The sequence below is a fragment of the Neovison vison genome, chromosome 9 (assembly GCF_020171115.1).
Source record: "Neovison vison isolate M4711 chromosome 9, ASM_NN_V1, whole genome shotgun sequence".
NCBI classification, from domain to species: Eukaryota; Metazoa; Chordata; class Mammalia; order Carnivora; family Mustelidae; genus Neogale; species Neogale vison.
The window spans coordinates 49,992,431-50,014,946 of NC_058099.1; the positions used below are offsets into that span (position 1 = coordinate 49,992,431).

The following is a 22,516-nucleotide window of genomic DNA, read 5'->3' on the forward strand; positions in this document are numbered from 1 at the left end:
ATATTTCTCAACTGCTTTTGTTCGCTTATAACTCTCTGGAGTTGCAAGTAATTCTTGCTAGTTATGCAACTCATATTAAAGTCTCCAAGCACAGGGGCACCTGGGTGGCTCAGTGGGTTAAAACCTCTGCCTTTGGCTCAGGTCATGATCTCAGGGTCCTGGGATCAAGCACCACATCAGGCTCTCTGCTCAGCAGGGAGCCTGCTTCCCCCTCTCTCTCTGCCTGCCTCTCTGCCTACTTGTGATCTCTGTCAAATAAATAAATAAAATCTTAAAAAAAAAAATCTCCAAGCACAATTTTTCAAAGGTGTCTGGGACATCACTCCACAAAACATCCAATAGCAGCACTTTTTTTTTCATCAGCTCCTCAAATCCTTAAGCATCACATGTGGGTGGTGAGAGTCTTTCATCACTAGGAGGTGATTCTATCCAAGCATAGACCAATTCCAGAAATTAAAATAACAGAACACAATGAGGATTTTCAATCAAACACCAATATATCTATTTGAGAAAAAAATGTAGGCACTGCCCCATCTGATGCTCCTGGCTGGTAAGAAAGAGAGAAATAAAGATAGATAGATAGATAGAGAGAGAGAGAGAAAAGAAAAGAAAAGAAAAGAAAAGTAAAGAAAAGAAAAGAAAAGAAAAGAGATAGATGGATAGATAGAGGAAGGAAGGACCCAATTCCACACAGACTAAGGCAGTAGCAGGAGAACTCTATTTAGTGGTCTTTCCCAAGAAGCAGACCTCACTTTCTCAAGATAATGATGCCCTCTCGGGTTCCATGAGAGGCAGCTGGCCTTTGCAAAAATGCCTCCATGACTTTCCTGCAGAAGCGCTCAATGCTGGAAGTGGGAGAAGAAAGCCTGGCTGGATTAAAGGGCACATTCTCCTTTCAAAGACTTTATACTAGGAGGAAATGCGGTGGGGTATCAGAGTTCTCTCAGAATTCCAAAGTGTGGGAGATTAAGGGGCTCTGTGAAGGCCCACAGCCATGTCCTTGAGGACTCTGTCACACTCGTCTTGCAGTTCTGACCTCTCTTCCTCCATATGGTTCCCAGCAAGGTAGGAGAACGAGTCTCATTAAGGAGGGCTCTTGTCAACTATCAGGAGTTTGTTTCTTAATTGTAAGAGAAAAGCCAGCAGAAAGACAGGTAATCATCAGATTTTGAGAATCCTGGCCCTGTAGTGTCGGCGCTTCCCAGTGTGCCCTCAGCTCTCTTGTTCCCTGTGGCATCCCACACAGCTGACCATACCTTTTTTCTTGAATTATTTTATCCTCTTGACTTACGCAACAATCACCTCTTGGCTTTCTTTTCTGGTCAATTCCTTCTCTGTCCCCTTTTCTAGGTCTTCCTTCTGTCCTTGAACTCTAAACATTGCTGTGCCATGGAGCTCTTCTGGGTGCTATCTTCTTATGTGTTCAGTGATTCTTGGTTTCATACACCACCAATGTGTGGGCAACTTCAAAGTATTTTATCTTTAGTCTGTATCTTTTTTTTTTCCTGAGCTTTATACCCAAACTACTACTACTACTACTACCATTACTACTACTACTACTACTACTGCTTCTCCTCCTCCTTTTTTGGGGGGCGGGGGTAAGTTTTGGGTTTGGGAGCCATTTTACTCTTTGAAAGGAGTAAACACTAATTTAAAATAATTAATCTATTTATCAAAAACTTATCCAATTCTTATGTGCCAGACACTACCCAAAGAGCTTTATAAATAAAAACTGTTAAATCCGGGTCATCTGGGTGGCTCAGTGGGTTAATGCCTCTGCCTTTGGCTCAGGTCATGATCCCAGAGTTTTGGGATCAAGCCCTACATCAGGCTCTCTGCTCATCAGGGAGTCTTCTTCCCCCCGCCCCCCACCTGCCTCTCTGCCTACTTGTGATCTCTGTCAATAAATAAATAAAATCTTTAAGACCAACTAACCAAACAAACAAAAAACTGTTAAATCCTAATGAAAACCAGGTAAGAACTATTCTTACCTTCATTTAATGATCACTAGATGGACGAGGAAATTGTAGTCATTCACACAGCTAGTAGGTATCGTGCTCTGTACACTGTACATTGCTCTCTCTCCTGATTGACACTTTTACTTTGATATTTCAAAAGCTTCTCCAACCAAAAACACCCAGAATGGAACTCTTGATTTCCCTCCTCAGTATCTTACTCCTCTTCCAATCTTCTCCATCACAGCACATGATTCCATTAGCTATCCAATTGCTTGAGTATACAGTTAGAGGAGTTACTCTTGGTGTCTCATTTTTTCCAACTCCTCGCTTCCAAATGGTTCCCCAATTCTATCAACTCTCCCTCAAAAATGTATCTTGAAATTCATGTACTTTTTTCTGTCTCCACTACCACCATCTTGATATAACAGTGACAATAACAATAATAATGGCTAATGTTTACTGATGTGTTTTAAGCTCTTTCTATATATTAACTCATTATAACATTGTTAGGAGATGGATACTGTCAGAAACATTGTGAAATGAGCAAAAGAGATCCTTTCAATGGAATGTTGACATTGCCTGTAGACTTTCAGGGTGGGAGGTTGTCTAATTCTATGGAAGTATGAGGCTTTGTCTTTGGCTAGACAGAGGTTTCCTTGTAGAGGGTTGTGATGACACAAATGTTTCCAATGCATAGTGATGGAAATTTCTTTTCTGTTCATGTCAATGCAAAAGATTTTGGTCAGGTAGAAAATACAGACTTTCTAAATCCAATTCTCATTTGAACAAGTTTTAACAATTCACTAGTGTTGGGTCTGAGGCTCCAAGAATGCAGGAGGAACAACAGAAATGATTGCTGGGCCGCCATCTTCCAGCTCCCCCCTGCCCCGCCTTTCTTAGCCCTTGACTCTCCTGCCAAAAGGGTGTATGCCCAGGTCATGTCTCCATAGGTAACCCAATACCTATGCAGGAAACAGGAGCATCAGGCCACCCCCCCCAATACCTTTCGATCACCAAATACCTTACCATGTATGGATGTGAGCCCATGCCCTGCCTTGGCCCAATAAAAGACCCCGCCGACTCCCTCCTGGCATGACTTGCCCGACTCCCCCTTCCTGAGTTGTCGAACCTTGCCCGAGAGTGCCGACCTCCTCCCGGGTGACTTTCCTGGCTCTCCTTCTCTTGAGACCCAAAACTTCACCGGAGAGTGCCTTTAATAAATCTTGCCTTGTGCCTACCTTGCCTGGGTGTTGTGTTTACCTCACCTGTAAAACTTGACAACTAGCTCCCTTAATGATTTAGGAGTTAAATAAAAACATTGACATGTGCTCATTTTTTTATTTATATGGATCACAATTTTACTTTTTTGAAAATTATGTTTTAACAGAACTATTTCATCCCAATTTATAGAGGATAACATTGGGGCACAGAGATTTCTAATGTGCTACTGCTAAATAAATGGGAAACCATGGCCGTTGACTTCAAAATCCATACTCTTTACCGCATCACCATACTGGCTGTCAGGTAGCCATGTAAGCCATGACCACTGAATCTACTATGTCTCTGTGGGACACCCCAGCAGCCACTAGACTGTTTTTTTTTTCCCTCTCTTACCTTACCAAGCCATTCTTCATGCTATAGGTGGAGGGGATCTTAAAATGTAAAACTTTAAACAGTTTCTCAGTATACCCAGAAGCAAAGCCAAACTACTTACAGAGGTTACATTATACCCTTCTCCATCTTCATTTCCTGCTCTTCTCCCCCTGGTCACCAGTCTCCAGCCACACTAGTCTTCCTCCTCTTCCTTAAATGTGTGTAATTCTTTCCTGACTCAAGATCTTGGCAGGTGGGTCACTCCCTGGACAACTCTCCTTCTTTCTCTCAGCTTGGAATAACTCCCACTCATCCTCCCGGCTTCAGCTGACAAGTCCCTTCTCAGAAGACTTCCTGATCCGCCCCTCCCCTCACCTCTCCGCCCCCCGCGCCCCCCCCCCCCCCCCCCGCCCCTGAGCTGCTGGGGTTCCTGCTAGACTCTCTTGGAGCCCCTCTTCATTTACTCATAGCGGTTGTCAGCCCCTGAAAATGAAGTGTGAATCTTTATGTAATAACTCTCTCCCTTACCATACCAAATCTCTGTGAAGGCAGAACTTCCCATAGTAAACACTCAATAAATAAACACTTTTAAATGAGCAAATGAGTGGACACACAGAATGGTGACAGTTGATGCTATGAGTGAGTTGGTATTGGATCGGTTCTTGGGTCTAAAGCCTGAAAGCAAGCTAAAGAGGACACAGTCTTGAAACTCAAAAAGAAATTAAATCATACCTCTCTGTTCCAGGTATGGGCCTGAGCAAACGAAAACTTTTTCCTGTTGTGAAGTTTCTTATGGTCTTTTTAAAAAAATATATTGTGCCCAAATTCAGTAGTGGGCTTCTCCATTTTATATTTTTTATACCTATACTCAGGCAGTATGTGCTGATCTCATTTTGTTTTGATGGGGTATTAGGTTATCATGTAGCTTGAGGCAAGTTTAAATTCTATGTTTATCACATTTCGATTCAATCTCAATAAAAATGTTGTTTTATCGAAGACAAGGATTTGGGGGCAGCTGTGAGCCAGAGGCTACCTTCAGTAATTTATCCATAACTCTAATGTCACATTGTCTCATCACACAAGCAGCTACCCCAGTGAACGCTCTGAGGCATTTTGGAGTTGTTCCTACGTTAGGAGAACCCAAGAAGAGCTCCTCTTTTTCGTCTACTCTTTGAAACTCAAAATGCACAGAAAAAAGAAAAGATAGGCCACTAACTGTAGGTAGCAGATAGAAACGGAGCCAAATTAAGTCTTCACAAACAGAAAATGAGGCCATGAGAGTCGTTTCAGATCATCTTCCTTTCCTATTGCTTTTCTGACCTATGCACACAGAACACACACAATTTAAAACTTGGATTTTTCAGGGTGCCTGGGTGGCTCAGTGGGTTAAGCCGCTGCCTTCGGCTCAGGTCATGATCTCAGGATCCTGGGATCGAGTCCCGCATCGGGCTCTCTGCTCAGCGGGGAGCCTGCTTCCCTCTCTCTCTCTCTCTCTGCCTGCCTCTCCATCTACTTGTGATTTCTCTCTGTCAAATAAATAAATAAAATCTTAAAAAAAAAAAAAGTTGGATTTTTCCTTGAGGCTGGTCTGATTATTTAAAGAGCCATGTCCCAGGGACTCACATGCCATTATAGCTTACAATGCTATTACTGCATTTGTAGTTTTCAACTTAATACCAAAATGTAGTTTTTAATGCGTATCATTTTCCCAGATTTTGATAAAAATCTAAAATAGTGTAAATTCAGAAAACTTTCCATGGACCTTTTTTTTTTTCTTCACGTGGAGTGAAATTGGTTTATTTTGCAACTTTGTAAAGGTTTCTTTCCTTTAATTCAACAAGTTTGGCAAAGCATCCCAATGAAAAGTTCAGTTCATTAAAAATGACCTTAATGGACTTAACATATATTGGTGGTGACAGGATCCATACTTTATTTTGGCACACGTGGATCCCATTAATTTGTCTTTGTCACTCTCTGGGGCAGAGCTGAGCAATACTTCAGATTTAGTTTTCTGAAAGTAGCTACAGAATGAGCAATCAGTGGACGCCTTGGGAGGGGCTGACAAATTTAGAACTTCTTGGTTTGCAATAAAGCCTTTTCTAATGACTACATAAAAATGGCTCTGTCTGCTCTGCCGAGGTTGTTACTGATATTTCTGTCTCGGTGCACGTTGGGAACAATCTATGGGGATCGACTCTGTTTAACCCAGAGTTGAGAGAGGATGCTTTTCCACCCGAGTTCTTTCTTAACTTTCCTTATTAATTTTTGCAATTCCCCATAGCTCCCTTTTTAGTCAAAAAGAGGTAGTTAAGCTTTGTCCTCTAGAATAAGTTCCGTTGGGAGTGTGATGCTTGCAATGGAAAAAGGCTCGATGTACAGAAGAGAGGCAAGACGGTGGTGTTAGCTGGGGCACCACTGGCTGAATTTCAGCTTAAATTGTACTTTTCTCTCCCATACTGGTAGATACAACATCTGCTTCGATTTCTCCATTTGTACATAAGTGACTATTACATGTTTTTATTCCCTGCAAGTTTCTCTGGGAAGAGGCATGATGCTGGAAAAGGCCCAGTCATAATCCCAGTTAATGAAAGTTATGGAAGGAAGAGAGCTTCCTGCATACTGTGTACTTTATATGCACTAACTTAATCTTTGTCATAATCTTTGTTATTATGCTCATTTTGCAAATGAGGAAATTGTAGCCAAAGGGTTAAGTGACTTGTCCAGGGTCTCCTGTAGCTGGTGGTGGACCCGAGAAGACCACCAGGCCAGTCTTTCATGGGAGCCCACACTTCACCCCTGCTGGGCATATTGTTGCTCTTTACGGAGGTCTGATCAATAATTAAACTGCTTTTTACTTAGATCTCAGCAGGGCTGTCTCCTTAGTTTGAGCCCACAAATACACAGACTCAACCCTCACCGACTCACATAGTCGGCAGCATGGTGTATTGAAAAAAATTTCAATTTTAGGAAATTACCTATGGTTTCTGCAGCCTTTTCTCAATGTACAAGTGAGGATTGCTGAGGTATGTATTTTGTATGTATACAAAATACCTGATCATTGGCTATGTGAAAATATCCAATAATCCTTCCTCAAGTACTGGTTTTGGAGCGAAAGATTCAACTAAGTTCTATCACGATCTGCCAAACATCAGTTCTATCAACATCCCCCAATTCTTTCCATATATGTTGTGTTCTTCTCTCATTTATGCTCATATTTGTGAATTACCACACCCTAGCTGAACTATGCTAATATTTTAACTCAGAAAAACATATGGTTGTGGAGAGAATTTGGGAATTCAATAAATAATTTTCTTACACTTCTTTTTAAATCCGTAACACTATCACGCTGTGTATACTGAAACACCAGATTGCATTTTTAAAATACAGCTCGCTCACTTGTTCAGTCTGTGGATAAATGACGAACCTTCAGGACTATGGACACAACCCTATCATTCCTGTGATGACACACTCAAGGTTCCTTGAAGGCAAGGACTACTGAGTTTATTTTTACAGTATTTGCAACTGGTGCAAAGCTTGGGACAGAGCAGGTGACTTATGAGCAAATTTAGCTTCTTTCGTTAGGAGATGTGAACAATTTAGCAGGTGTGTGGACTCTCCATAGTCATCTAAAATACCTAATCAGCCAGAGAACTTATATTAAGTGTGCTCTCGCAGAGAGCATGATGGAAGAGAATGACCTGGGTAGATGGGAAGGAAGCCAGAAAGGAAGGAGTTGAAAGTGAGCAAGGTCATGACTGTTGTGGGGTAAAGGCTGATTGGGCAGTATAGGCTTTAGTTTCTACAATGTGCCAATTCTCAAATTTAAAGGCTTTTGTAGTTTTTTTTTTTCATCCTGTAATTCTAATGCTCAACCTTATTCTGCTTGAACATCCCTTATGTTGGCTTAATGATCTACAGATCATATTTAAACTGCTTGATCTTAGATGAGGTGATTTTTGATTCTCAAGATATATATATATATATATATATATATATATATATATATTTCCTTTTATTTCCTGTGGCCTGAGATTCATGAAGAGAAAATAATTCAGGCACCTTGTGCTGAGGATATAAACAGCAAAAGTTTTTGGATCCATTCCTGATGTTTGATTCCTTGAATATTCTTTGGGGGAAAATATAAAAACACATGTCACACAATTAACATTTCTAGTCACTTTCTTTCTTTCTTTTTTTTTTTTTTAAATATGAATTCACATTCTTAACTGCTGAGTTCAGCCATCCACATTCTCAGACAACTTTCCTGGATATAAATATGGACTCATGTAAACATATGCTCAAATATTATATATTTAAATACTATTTCCAACAAGGTAAACAAGGCATTTAATGACTCTAGGATCACCATGGCGACTCTTACTGACTTTCCTTTCTGTATCTAATTCCTTGCGGGTTCTGTTCACACAGATGCATGACAGGAATTTCCCTTTGCTTCTTATTGAATCAGCCCCATCACTAAGCTGATGCCATCTGGCATCCAGATATCACTGTGGCCTTTGGCCTGCTTGTTTTCATTGTGCTTCATCCTTTTTTTTTTTAAATGGCTTACACCAAGGTTATTTATGGCAATGCATTTAAAGCCTATTGTGTTGAAGCATAAAAATGTTTTCTTAACCCTGCAAATAAAGGTGTTAACTGAAAATCTGATGAGATAAGCCAAGATTTTTTTTTAGGGGTAAGATAGGCATAGAGGGCCCCCCAATCCTGCTTTTAAGAGGACGGCACCATTCACACTCCCTACCCGGTACATGCTAATGTCTGTAGGAGGGTTGGCTTGCTGAAATGGTTCTGCTGGTCACCTCGTGTCCAAAGTAGTCACCTGTCACCTGTTGCTTGCTCAGAGCCCTCTAAGCAGAACTCCTGGCAACTGAAATAAGTCAGGGAGGAAACTGGCTTCCCTAGGTACCCAATGGATCCTTCCTCCCTCTTTCTGGAATGACTTGATTCAGAGAGCAGAAAGTCCAAAAAGAGAAAGGCAGGACATCAGGATCATCAGACCATAGTCTTTTCGTATGCCTTCCTTAACAGATGACACCTTTCAGAGCACTGAGGGGCCTGTTAGTGGCCTGAGGGAGTTAAGGAAATGAACAATTTCCTTCCTATTCCAAACAAGATCAGACTTGTTAGGAAGGCTAGCTGATTAATTTCCCATGCAGCAACAATAGACGTACTGCCTTCCTGGGTCCTAGAGGGCCCCACGGTATCATTTCTGTCCAAGAAATGGAGCTGTCAAAGCCATCGCTGCATGTAGTTGGCTTGAGGTGGTGGTTGTGTTTCCGCAAAGAGCTCCATATAGGACTGAAGGTAAGTTAAATATAGGAGATAAGAATTCAAATCAGTAATGTATTAAGTTTCTACCTGGTTAATGAACAGAATTATACTACCACATTGCAGTTCTGATCCCTCAGCAAATAAGAGTGAAATTCTGAGGGCTTCAAAAATACCTAGAAAGCTATTCCCATATATTTGACAGTGGAAGCGACCAGCTGGGCTCAATCTGACATTTAAATTCTAGACAATCAAGAAATGAACTCTTAATTATAGAGAACAAGCTGATGGTTACCAACGGGGAGCTAGGTGGGAGGAATGGGTGACAGAGGTGATGGGGATGAAGGAGGGCACCTGTCGTGATGAACCCTGGGTGATCCATGCAAGTGCTGAGTTGCTATATTGTACACCTGAAACTAGCAAAACACTAAAAAATAAAGAAAATGATAAAAAAAAGTAACTGAGGAAATCTAAGAACTAACTAATTCACTAACTAACTAACTAAATAATGAATCCTCAATGATATTTGGAGGAAAGCATAATGGTGCCGTCCTCTCAGAAACAAATTTCCATCATTCCATCTGCCCCTTTCTAGTGCTGGAATAGGATGGTTCTTAGCCTCATAAAAATGCAACTCAGACCAGAATCTTATTATTTTTAGAAGTCTGTCTCTTACCATAATTCCCTCTGTGTTAACTGAGTAGCAGGAATGTCTGTGGACTCCTTAGCAAGGATCCTCAAAGGCAAATTCACCTTACTGTACTTATTTATAAGATTGTCTGTGCTTTAGTGGGCATTTATCCCAAAGATACAGATGTAGTGAAAAGAAGGGCCATATACTCCCCCGTGTTCATAGCAGCAATGGCCACAGTTGCCAAACTATGGAAAGAGCCAAGATGCCCCTCAACGGATAAATGGATAAAGAAGATATGGTCCATATATACAATGGAGTATGATGCCTCCATCAGAAAGGATGAATACCCAACTTTTGTATCAACATGGACGGGACTGGAGGAGATTACACTGAGTAAAATAAGTCAAGCAGAGAAAGTCAATTATCATATGGTTTCACTTACTTGTGCAGCATAAGGAATAGCATGGAGGACATTAGGAAAAGGAAAGGAAAAGTGAATTGGGGGAAATCAGAGGGGGAGATGAACCATGAGAGACTGTGGATTCTGAGAAACAAACTGGGGGTTTTGGAGGGGAAGAGGGTGCGGGGGTGGGGGAGCCTGGTGCTGGGTATTAAGGAGGCACATACTGCATGGAGCACTGGGTGTGGTGCATAAACAATGAATCTTGGAACACTGAAAAAAAATTACATTAAAAAAAAATCTGGCTACAAGAAAAAAAAAAGATTGCCCATGCTTAATCAGCTTTCCTGGGTAAAGCCCCACATGACTAAGTATCTGTTTAGGGTTAGATCTTGTTCACACTGTCCTGTTCGAAGAGGAGAGACAAAAATACCTCGCTTAAAGATTCTTGCCATGGGTTGTCCAAAAAATCTGGTAAAAACACATGCTTGGATCAAGACAAACCATGGCCACTAGTGAAAAATCAATTTAGAGGGTAAGACTCTCCCAAATGGGTTAGGAGATACTTTTTTATACCACAGGAAGATATTCATCATGCTGTTCCATTCTTTGTGCCATGTGAATCGAACACATCATAAATACACCCATCTGTTGCTAGAAAAAAACAGTCCACGTCTACAAGTATTTCTTAATAAAGCTGCAACTTTATACAATGAATTCAATATATTAAGGGCATAACCATATTGTGACTTAATTGTGATACTCATTTCAGATATTCTTTTTAATAGGTTTTATTTATTTATTTTGATTTCTTAAAAGATTTTATTTTTTAATATTTTTTATTTTTCAAATTTTTTTATTTTTTAAAGATTTTATTTATTTATTTGACAAACAGAGATCACAAGTAGGTGGGGAGGCAGGCAGAGAGAAATGGGAAAGCAAGCTCCCTGCTGAGCAGAGAGGCTGATGTGGGGCTTGATCCCAGGACCCTGAGATCATGACCTGAGCTGAAGGCAGAGGCTTTAACCCACTGAGCCACCCAAGCTCCCCAATTTTATTTTTTTAAAAATACTATTTATTAGAGATACAGTGAGAGACAGAGAGCGCCAGCAGGGCAGGGGGCAGAGGGGTAAGGAGAAGCAGACTCCCTGCTGAGCCGGGAGGCCTACACGGGACTCCATCCCAGGACCCTGGGATCATGACCTGAGCCGAAGGCCAACACGTATCTGGCTAAGCCACCCTGGCACCCGATTTTAGGTGTTCTCTGGCTGATATCTGCATGTGTATCTTCTACATGGCATTTAGCTCGGGGGAACAACCATACCAGTACATACTTCTGTTCTATAAAGTTTTAGTTATGTTTTGGAAATTCAGTGTTTACTTTTTAATCAGTTTCTTTCTTTTCTTTTCTATTTGCCTAAACACACCTTAGAGTGGTTACTTTCCAACATATCTTTGGCCAGAGTGCTAACCAATTATTATTATTTTGTTTTCATTCTGGGGTGGCCACAAGCATCCAGTATTCACTAACAGCATCTCCATATGCTAAAGACTTTAAGCTACTGGTTTTCCTATATTGTTTAATGAGATAGGCTGGTGATAATATTTTTATTTTACATTGGGGAGCTAAATGATATTTGCTGCTTTTACTATGGAACTCTTCCATAGTAGACCGGAGCCAAAGTGAGAGACAATAGTTCTAGACCACAATTCAGGCTTCTCTGATGGGTTCAGGAGTGACGGCCGCAGCTTCTAAACACTACCATTTAATTTAAGCAATGTGAGGCTCTTCAGTGGGGGGAAGGAAAAGACTTGCTGACAGTATATCATTTGTTCATTATACTATGGAGAGTAATTATAGGTTGCTGCATACATTTAGAAACTAGTCTATGCGGTTTAGAAAAGAAAGAATTAAGACCATGCAAAATTATGTTTTTTAAATTTAAAATCAATAAAAAAATAATGTGACATGTCGGACCTTTCCTAGGGTTCAGTGTGCTAAACATGTAAAGTGCATTAAGACGTGGAAACCATATACCTTTCATTACATTATTCTACAGCTGTCACTTATTTCGTTTTGGTATAAAAGTAATTATTGTTCTGAGCATAATAGTATACATTTCCTTTACCCGACACCAGCGCTCCAATTACAATCTACTTCAATTCAAATTAATCATGCCAAGATGGCAATTCCATTACACCAGGAGTAAAATTTAATAATCTAATATATGGCTATAGTTTCAATGGTGAAATCTATGTGGTTAACTACTTTAGGGATTTATTAAGATTAAAGTTAAACATAATGTATCTTAATCAGACCTTTAGTTGGAAAACTCTCGTTACAAAACATGGTTGACCAGGGTCTATGTAATCCTTCTCCAGGGGCATTAAGCTCCACTTAAAACCTTCATTTTGAGAGCTATCTAATAATGGGAAAGATGTTAAATTATTGATATAAGATGTTTTGATTTAATTTCAACTTTATTATATTATTTAACATCTGTTATAATGCGATACTGTGTATAGGGTTATGCTTCAGACCAAATGACAAAATGTTGTGTACAAGAGAGCAGAGTTTATTTACATAGAATAATATATCTCATTTTAAATGTATCTAACCTAAGAATGCATATAAGGAACAATTAGCTCCAATTATACGGCATCTTTCTGTGTCTTAAACAGGGACTTAGTGGATAAAGAGCTAATCCCCATCTAAAATAAACCACTTACTTCCTCTCTAGCAGCAAAAAGGCCTGTCTAGCCGGGCACCAGCCGGAGAGAAACAAAAAGTTTTAAGTCTTCATATAGTCATGTAAAGGTTGCCCTGTGATCTTTAAACACTGCCTTTCCTCCAAGGTTCTGTAATCGTTAATTGCTTTTTTTAAAAGTCATTTTTCCAAAAAAGTAGGAAAAGGTGCTGTAGTGACTTCACAGCACAAAATTAATTTATGTTTTGCTTATTGTCCTTTTAAGTCAGAAATGCGTTGTCAAATGTGAAACCAAGTGACCGCAAAACAAATTTCATTTCTCTATAAATGAACTTTGGTCATACCAATCTTGAAATTTTGAAATTCTTTTTTAATCCTCTGCTGTTTTGGGTGTGATTCAGAAACACAATTCATGGTCTGGCATACCATATCCGACTGAGATCCAAACAAGATGGATCAGAGAAAATTCTAAATTACTTTTGAATATATAGATTACACTGTTAACTTTTATCTCTGGTGAAATTTAAACTACAGGTTGAATTTAGAAACCATTTCATATCCTACATGCTAATATACTTCCTTTGCCTGCAGACATATTTTACCAATGCTTTACCTTTTGTGAATGGCTATATTGCAAAGCTGGGATATAAGGAATGTGAAAAGCTGCCCAGACTTTCCCATCAAATCTATGTTGCATCATCAGAGGGAGGCTGGGCCTTCTCACCTTGACCCTTTGGAAAAGAGGAGGTCAGATTTTGGAGAAGAGGGGGAGGCGATCCCCCTTCATTTTCTTACTTCCAAACTGAAAAGTATTTAGAGAGCAAACACGCAATCAGATGTTTTGAGAAATACCCAGGAACTGATAAATCTCCAGTGGGACAGCCCTCAAGGTTCATTTCGACCCTTGGCAAGAGGATTCCACCTGGTTCAAAGCCTAGGGAAGCCACATCTGGTGAGACACGACTTTCTTAAAACCAGTCAGTTTCAAAAGCAAAACATCTTGCAGTTTTTAAAAAACTTACGAGGGCTCTTCTGACACAGCGGCTCCTTCTTCTAGCTCTTGAGCTTGCTTGTACCATGGAAGCTTGGCCTCTACTGGAAGCTTCTCTGAGAATTAAGTGCATGCACATAAGAGAGAAGAGGTTAGAACCAATTTGGAATTTTACAGAAATTCCTTTATCTCCTCACCAGTTCCTGATTTTGCACTACCTAGAAAGCATGCCGATAACCGCAAGTGGTAAGTTTTTAGGTAAATTCCTTTTTTTTTTTTATTATAAATTCCTGTTTCTGATGATGGTTATATCAAGAAAAAAATTTTTTAAATGTTTAGTAATACTAATCTACTAGTCTTTTTGCTGCCCTTTTATTATGTTGAAGAGCAAAGAGGAGTTTTTTTTTATTATTATGAAAGTCATTAGTAACACTGACTCAATGTGTATACAAAGAGTCATCAAAGCATCTCTTCACGATTTCCTGTTAAAAAGATAGAATATTTATCTTTAGAGACGAACACAAAGTGCAATAAATTATACTGTAATACTTCAACAATTTCTGACTCGTTTCCTTTTTCTTTCTGGTGAAGCGATCTATGCCACATTGTCACAAACAAAACAGGCTGCCACTCCAAAATTCACAAAACATTGCTTTAGGTCTCTGGCTCCTCCCGTACCCCCTTAAGGCTCACGGACAGCCAGAATATGAACAAATTAGGGTCCATAACCCATAATTTGACTGCTTCACCTCTTTATCTAGCTTTGGCCACGCAATTCAGGACAAGCTTCCTAACTACTTCCTGGAAAAAAAAGAAAAAACAAAACAAAACCAGAAAACTGTAAAGTAGAAAAAGAAAGACAGGGGTTCTAACTGCTCCTACAGAAGTAACTGCCAAGATTCCCATTTTGACATATTTATTAGGATCATTTATAGGGATATTTGCCTTTATAGTATGAGCCAGTGAAGCTCTATCACCATTTTATGACATATAATTGTAAAGATGAAAGAAATATGCCTCTCTATGCATACACCATAAAATTATATGGCATTTTAATGATGTTTAGAGAGCCACGCTCACTACTTAGTTGTGAAAATCCAGATTTCATTCTTGATAGTTAACCACAAACTGCTTCTCTTTCTCTGAAGCGGCCTGGTAAAGACAGCGCTAATAAATAATGGACTATTTAAGTTAGGGGCATCACTTCTTGTCCTCTGTATGCAGTCATCTTTTCTTGTCAGAAGACAAAGAGAGTGAGAAACATAAAACCGCTAAGGCCGGAAGGATCTGCTAACGTTTAAACACAGGGACACGGGCCTCCTACGCATACATTGTTTTACAGGTAGCCCATGTTTCCCAACTAAGTGACTCAGGCAACCGTGCCTGTCTGCCATTTCTGTTTCAGTGAGGAAGCGTTCAGCCGGCACTGTGAGGCCTGCCATCCTCTATTGTCTGTTGGAAGTGGATCCTGTCAGAGGTACTGGTGGCCTCTTCCTCCTGTAGCTGAGGATGCTGATGATGGTTAGGAGTGGAAGATGACACGTGTGGAGAACGGACTGTATTAGTTAATTAATTAATACTCGGGAAGTGAGCTAAGCATCCTGTCTGCACTATATCTCATGTAATATTCACATGATCTCTGAGGTAGTTACTATTACTAGCCCCATTTTACAGATGAGGAAACTGAGCTTCAGTTTACTGAGAAATGGAGGGAAAGAGATGTATTTATTACGCTGAATCAGGATTTGGGGTATTTTTGGTTTTATTTCCATCATATTATTTAGATTTCATGATGCCATTCACTCCCACCAAGGGCACCCTATAGTAAATAAAGAGGTACACGGTGGCTGATTTTCTGAGAAATGTAATGGTTGAATTAAGAAACAAAAGGGAATCATATTTAATAATAGGAGGTAGCTTATAATAAGAAGTTCTCTACTTCTGAATTGTTTGCGACTTGGGTATTTTCTATTTTCTTGACATGGTTGGCAGCAATATCAGCAAAGTAAGTCCAATCAGCTTAAGTGCCAGTCTGTGCAATTGTAACAAACCTTGCTCACTCAGTAGAATGTCTCTGAAATTTGCTTTTTATAAACTATTTGCAGTATCTGTTAAATTCCGATTTATTCCAGATTTCCATTTCAAATTATGGTTCTGGAATCTTGTCTCATATTAATGTTTTCATTTTCAATTTAAGAAGCAAGTCCTTTCTGTTTCAGCCATGTGAAGTATGAGGTCTCCTAATGCATTTGCTGCTTCCCAAAGTAGACACTCTCTGATTGACCGCATTATTTTTTTTTTTTTTGACCGCATTATTTTTAACAGCAAGAAATGTGACTAGTAAATTACACATGTATTTCTCCAACATCTCTACAATATCTCCTTTTAAGCACATGCAATTGATACTTTTCAGCAACAGTCTTCAAACAGCTTCACAGCCCAGGAGAGAATTATGTAAGTATGTAGCACTTAATAACAATTTGCAAGCAAAATGATTGGAAAGATTTTTAGGAAGAGTTAAGCCCACTTAGTAGAGTCTAAGGTCCATACAAGAGTTAATTAAGAACACCAGGGATCATTAAAATTATCCCAGGAGTTTCTAACAGTCCCCAAAGAAGACACGGAACAATGAAAAGACCCGTAACGGAGCACCTGTTGAGTTACCTTTGGGTTTATAGCAGGGAGTGGGTATGATGCATTCCTCTTTTATGTGGGGCTTGGTTTTGGGGCTACAGCCTCCTGTGTGCATCCCACGATGGTCGATGCAGAGGACCACCCGATACCTGAGGCCCTGGCCACATGTCACTGTGCACTGGAAGGAGAATGCAAGAGAGAGGAGACTCATAGCCAAGCTTCGTTTCCTTTGCCTCGCTTCTCACCCAACAGTCTTTTTAGGGCTGCTTTTAGATTAAGGACTCCCGGTGGCTTGGTACCATTTCTTACCATTCATGGAGTCTTTGTTCTATTTGGCTATTTAGGGTGAAGGTGGCTGAAAATTCAATCACTTTCAATTTCTTAGATCAGTTCGGCAGCATTCCTTAAGCACCCCCGTGTGCTGAGTCCCAAACCAAGCCACAAAAAGAAGGAGAAAAGAAACTGTAGAGTGCGCTCACTTTTGATTACTAACACTGCATTTGACTTTATTTAGTCACTTCGTTAGCTCCCACATGGACATTAACCCTTTGTAAACTGCCATCATAGTAAATTTATATTGCGGCATGGCTGATCCGATTGACTACACTGACATGATCAAAAATGTTTCAGGGGGTTGACTCAATGGCCAGATGTAGACAGCACCTCCAGTGCTTCTAGATGCCAGGAAGCAAGTCTAGATAGAGAGAAACGTCACAGCTCTGATCCTGCTGCCCCAAAGCCACATAGTGAAGTAAGAAGTCTTTTGCCAACTCTGTGGCTCGGGGCACAGAGTTTACCTCCTTATCTTTCTATCTCTTTTGCCATTTTAAACCTTTTGAATTAGCAGCTAGGAAACCCCAAATAACATATTATTTAAGCTGCTGCAACAGTCTCCCTATGTTCTAGAATGTTCTGCTTTTAATTATCCTACTTCCTCCCTGTTCTACTTATTTTTCCATTTCCATTTCACATTTTTTTCAATGAAAATACAGATAGTTTTAATCGGCATCTACTCTTTACCCTTTTTGGGTAAGAAATAAAACCCAAAACCCAACTGTGGTCTACTGAGCTCTATCATCGGAGCAGCTTCTAGACATTGTGGATCAGTCTTGGCCTCGCTGAATCTTGACAGAGCCTGGCCTCTCTTTGCCACTTGAGGGAACGTTATGAGAGACAGAGGCTTCTTGGAGTAACTTGAAGAAGTTATGTATATCTACATGTTTACACCTGGCTATGCTGGGTTTGGGGCGTTCCTATGTCAGGAGCTAAACTGGATGGCTTCTGGACACCTCGAGAGCAGTGGGGGGCTGCCCAGGGTAGCTGGCGGGGTCATGGCGATGAGAAGGCAGAGTGGACTTCCTCTCCTAACGAACAAAGAAAGAGGGCACAGTTACCGGAGACCACTCCTGTGCCAGCCATTTAGGACAGTCAAAAATGTTGCAGGGCTGCACGCTGGGCATCTTAGGGGTGTACATGCATTTCCACTCTTCCACTGAGGTGACATGCCCCTGGATGTCCTCCTCCACACAGGAAACTGCCCGGCTCTGGATGCCCCCCCCACACGAGGAGGAGCACGCGGTCCACGGGGTGGCCTCCCACCTACAGAAGCAAGGGGAGTCATCAGGGCAGACATGCACATTGCCAAACCTCCTCAGTGACCTTTCTGACCAACCCCGTTCCCAGTGCCTATTGGGGCAATCAGGTTCTGAGAGGCTACAGTCCAGAGATCGGAAAGCCATCTAATGCCTAACAGCGGACGAGGGAGAGCGAAGGATTCAGTGTTGGCAAAAGTGCTCTGGAAACCTTGAAGCTCTGCGTCAAGTGTAAGAAATTACTCTTTTGAGAGTAATTTTTTGAGAGCTGTCCACAGGGCAACCTGGGCTGTCTGTAACTTACTCAAAAGAGGGCTATTTGGTCTCTCTCCTTATAGTTTGAATATATATTCTGTGTGCCATATTTATATTATTTCATATTTTATAAATACATCCTGTATCTATGTTACATATAATATTTAAAATAGTTACATATTTAAAATAGATTTAATATTTAATATAGATATTTAATATTAGTATTTATAATATTAAAATATAAAAAATATATGTTTACTAAATGTCACTCAATATCTTTGTCAAGATTACAACTGGTTACTCAGTTAACACTAACAGTTTGCACCTGGGCTGTTATTTTCTATTTTCAATGCATTGTTTTATCACTTAGCTTCTGGATACTTTTACATTGAGAAGCTCATGAATGGTCAAGGTAAACCAAACGTTCATCCCCTCTCCCTTGTTTCTACAATCATCAGCTTTGGGATTATATGGATTCAGCACAATTTTGATGTTGAAACTAGCCCATCATTACACTAACAGGCAAAAGTAACAATGTTAGGTATTATCTTTTCATTCCCTAACTGTTGAGGGATACTGGCAGTTAGCATTCCCTGGACAAAGAACTGTGGGAATTGTGAAGAAAGTTTGGTTTGGATTTTAAGGCTGATGGCATTGGAATCTAAAGATACAGTTACCTAAGGGAGAAGATTACAGTATTATCAATAACATTTAAGAGAGTTCCATTGATTTTTTTAGATCTCTACACAGCTCTGAAGCATTTGGGACCAGAAGCTGACAGATATTTTTGCCTGATTCTTTTCTCTCCTCCTGCAGATTTAGAGAATATAGAATTTTTAAAAACAGAAATACTGAGACTGAGCCTGTCTTTCCTGCATATGTTGTTGCTGAGGATTGCTAAGGAACTTCAAGATTTCTCTTAGAATTAGGAGGCATATAATTTTAATGAGAGAGAAACAAAATGTCACCAAGTCGATCTACTTGGAAAGTTAAATGTAAAAATATTGCACAAGCATACCGTGGAGATATCAGTTATCCTTTAAGTAAGATTTCATGTATATTGGGAACCTGACTTCTCTTTTGCATGAGCGTGGATATGGTGTGTTTCCCAGGTAACAGAGGATTTTCCTCCACATTTTCTCTGCACCGTTTGAGTCTAGGAAACAACTGTTACCTCTATTGCCAACAGCCTAAATGTGCTGCCAAGTACTGTATCTTCCTATGCTTATTTCCCCAGGAGAGACAAAAGAAAATGCTATTATGGGGGAAACAGAGGCTCTCTGTTTAGCCCTTAGGACACTTTATGAGCCCTTGCAAGAGAATGAAGCAGCTCTGTAGAGGGTGTCTCTTGAAAAGGCTAAGACCAATTCTCACTTATCTCCATGTAAATCTCTGGAGAGTTTCCCTCTGTATATGGATAACAGGTCTGATTCAGAATGATATATAAGTACATATTCACATTAGATTTGATCTGACAGTGAAGTGGGAATATGTTTTTGAATGCATATTTAATCTCTTAAAACATTAAGATGCCATAAAAAAAAGCACACTTTCTAATTGGTACTCAAACGTCCCTAAACTTGACCCTTTAAGGAGACAGTGATTAATTCCTGTCTCAACACTTGGACCTGACCCATAGTGTGATTTCACAAACAGGAATAAGTATCCTTTTCAGTGTCAGTGATCACAGAAAGACAAATGATGCTAACATTATTCTAAGAATTTATAATATGGGTCTATCATACCCATACTTCTATTAAAATTTTTAAAACAATTATTGTGTAATTCTTGCCATAATAATAGGGTTATGAGGAATTTCAAGGCAAAACATGTCTGAGTGCTTTAAAGAAAGTATAATAAAAGCTGAGAGAAGGCATCAGTTAGAATATTTTAAAAAAGGGACCAGGTTAAGTGCTTGGGGTAGGGGAAATAAAAGCACATATCCAAGATCCCTGCCCTGGAAGAATAAAAAATAAGTTCATATACCACGTATTTTAATTCTGAAGGCTTTAAATTTTTTAAACACATAGTATGTTTAAGAAATTCTCAAACTAAGAGTGATATGGAAAATTTTTGTATGTTTATTATGATTTAATAAGATTCCGTTCTATTATGTTCAAGTATATGTCTCAAAGACTGAAAGCAAGAAAAAGATCTAAAAATTCATTAACTCTGCTTTGTTCTCTATACTTGTAGTCTAAAACCCATTTAAATAATCAATATGGAAAGCCTTCTGCCTTCATCAGAAGGTAGCTGCCATCTGAGAATCATTTTTGAACCTCAGTTTTTAACTCTGGATCATTTTGGAGATTCAATTCTTCTTGTAGAAACATATTTGTAGAAATTGCTTCCATTTACTAAGATTTTATCAATTAAGCAGAACTTTAGCAGAATCTAACTTTAGAATTAACTCAGTAACGGAAGTAAAAGGAGTAGGAAATACAGTCTGTTTATTTGCGATTGTCCTTTTCCATTGTGATGCATGGACAGGCCAATGTGTACACAGGAGAACATTAAGGAGGCCCGTTTCAATCTATCATTGAGAATACTGGGCTTCTGACATTTGGGGGAAATCAGAACGTATAAGAAATGAAGTTTAACCTAAGACAGGCACTAGTCATACCGGAGGAATACAAACAAGAGAAATCACAGATATGAAAGAAACTTAGGAGTGCTATTATAAGAAAAACATAAATTCAATGTTGTTCACCCCTGACACCCAACTTTGCTTTTATGATAAAATATATGGTTTTCCCACAAACAGATATGTGTCCTGTAGATACTTATTTTACAGATACAGAAACTGAAATCAGATGAAATCTTGGTTGAGTTAAATTCATCTTCTCATATTTTCATTCCATTTCTTTTTTCAAGAAGCATTTACTATAGAAGTTTGGTTCTGGATCAAGCCAGCAGATCTATCAGCATTCTGAAGTCATTTATCATCTTTATCAATATAGTCATAGAAAAGTGGGAGGGAGCTAACTAATAGTGGAAAAACTTAAAAAGAAAAAGATTCAATGGCCCTCTCGACATGCTACCGTTAGGATGGTGAAAAGTGGGTTCTGTTCCAGTCACTGGAAATATTTAAGTAGAGGCTGGATGACAGCTTGCACTGGGGTACATGTATTATCTAAATCTCTGTGTGCATACCTATGTGGTATGCACTAAATACACATATGGATATTTGTGCAAATACACTCGTTTATAAATGTAGGGCATATGAGCGTGATCACTTGGAAGGAGTAGGACAGGGGAACCTCTCTGGGAAGCTGAGCTCAATGACCTCATGAGTCCCTGTTTGGATTCCATTTCATGAAGCATTTGGAAATTTTCAATCAAACTTTTTTTTTTTTTTTTTTTTTAGTTCAGAATAAAGTTATTTTCTAGGCTTGATTTGGTTTGAGATTCAGGAAACTACCATGGATTAGTCACACTATTTGTGATCTGATGGAAACTCTGAGTTCTAAAGAGGAGCTGATGCCCTCGAGTCCAAGTGAGCAAAGAAGATAGAGCAAAGGCATCTCCTAGCACAGGGGTTCTGTCAAAGCCTGATTGTAATTTATGTTGTCTGGGGACCTGTTTTCAGTGTGGCAGATCACACACTCAAGAACTGACGTATTTCTGAGCCTCTCCAGTTTTCGTATGAATATATTAATAAAGAGAACAAGGTCTCTTAAAAGTTCCTCAGTCATTTTTTTTTCTTTTCTAGTTGAAAAAAGGCCTGTCCTTTAAAAAAGCAGCACAGCACATGGAATTGGGTACTTTGAGAAAAAAATGTCCCCCAAATGTTCTGAACAATAAGGATGGGAAAACATTGTCTTTTGGTACACAATTATAATTTCTCTGCAACATAAAGAAGATATTTAAAGCCCCTAGGCAGAATAATACCACATCTGGAATCCCACATTTGCGGTTCTGTGATAATGCCTCTGGCAGTGTTTGCTTAACAGTTAGCAACAGGGCTTTAATGCGTAGGGCCCTACTGCAGAGAAACAGAAGAGGACAAACGGAGTGAAAGAAAGACACAACATAACCCATAACCCGTACACTGTATCTAATCAGAGTTAATGACTGTGTCCACTTCAATGTAATAGGATCCTATCTTAAAACGGTTTTTGAACGACCAGCTTAGAGTTCGAGCAGAAGCAGAGCTCAGGATGGGTTGCAAAATATGCCATCTACCAGCTTACTTTTACAGGAAAACACACAGTCTACAGCTACATAGATACGTAAAAGAAGCAGAAGGCTGATTTACTAATTCTAGCATCAGGATGGTTGATTTACGTACCGAGGAAGGGGATGGTAGAGGTCATAAGGCATGATCTGCTTGTATCCGTCACTGTTAGGAACAATAATGCCAACCCTCTGAGTAGAAGGTACACACAATAAAATAAACACTAAATGATTACATTATACAAATTTTGTTAGACAAATGCAAAACAACATTAATAATCGTCTC

The 22,516-nt window shown here is 39.6% G+C and overlaps 1 protein-coding gene across 1 annotated transcript in view; it reads right to left on the reverse strand.

Moving 5' to 3' along the window:
- Positions 1–22,516, reverse strand: part of ADAMTSL1 (ADAMTS like 1) — a 390,585-nt gene that overhangs the window by 197,404 nt on the left and 170,665 nt on the right. The window contains exons 11-14 of the mRNA XM_044265608.1: positions 22,346–22,396; positions 17,602–17,806; positions 16,238–16,385; positions 13,605–13,689 (exon numbers count right to left, since the gene is read on the reverse strand). Coding sequence (XP_044121543.1) covers positions 13,605–13,689; positions 16,238–16,385; positions 17,602–17,806; positions 22,346–22,396 — 489 coding nt within the window. The remainder of the gene's footprint in view (positions 1–13,604; positions 13,690–16,237; positions 16,386–17,601; positions 17,807–22,345; positions 22,397–22,516) is intronic.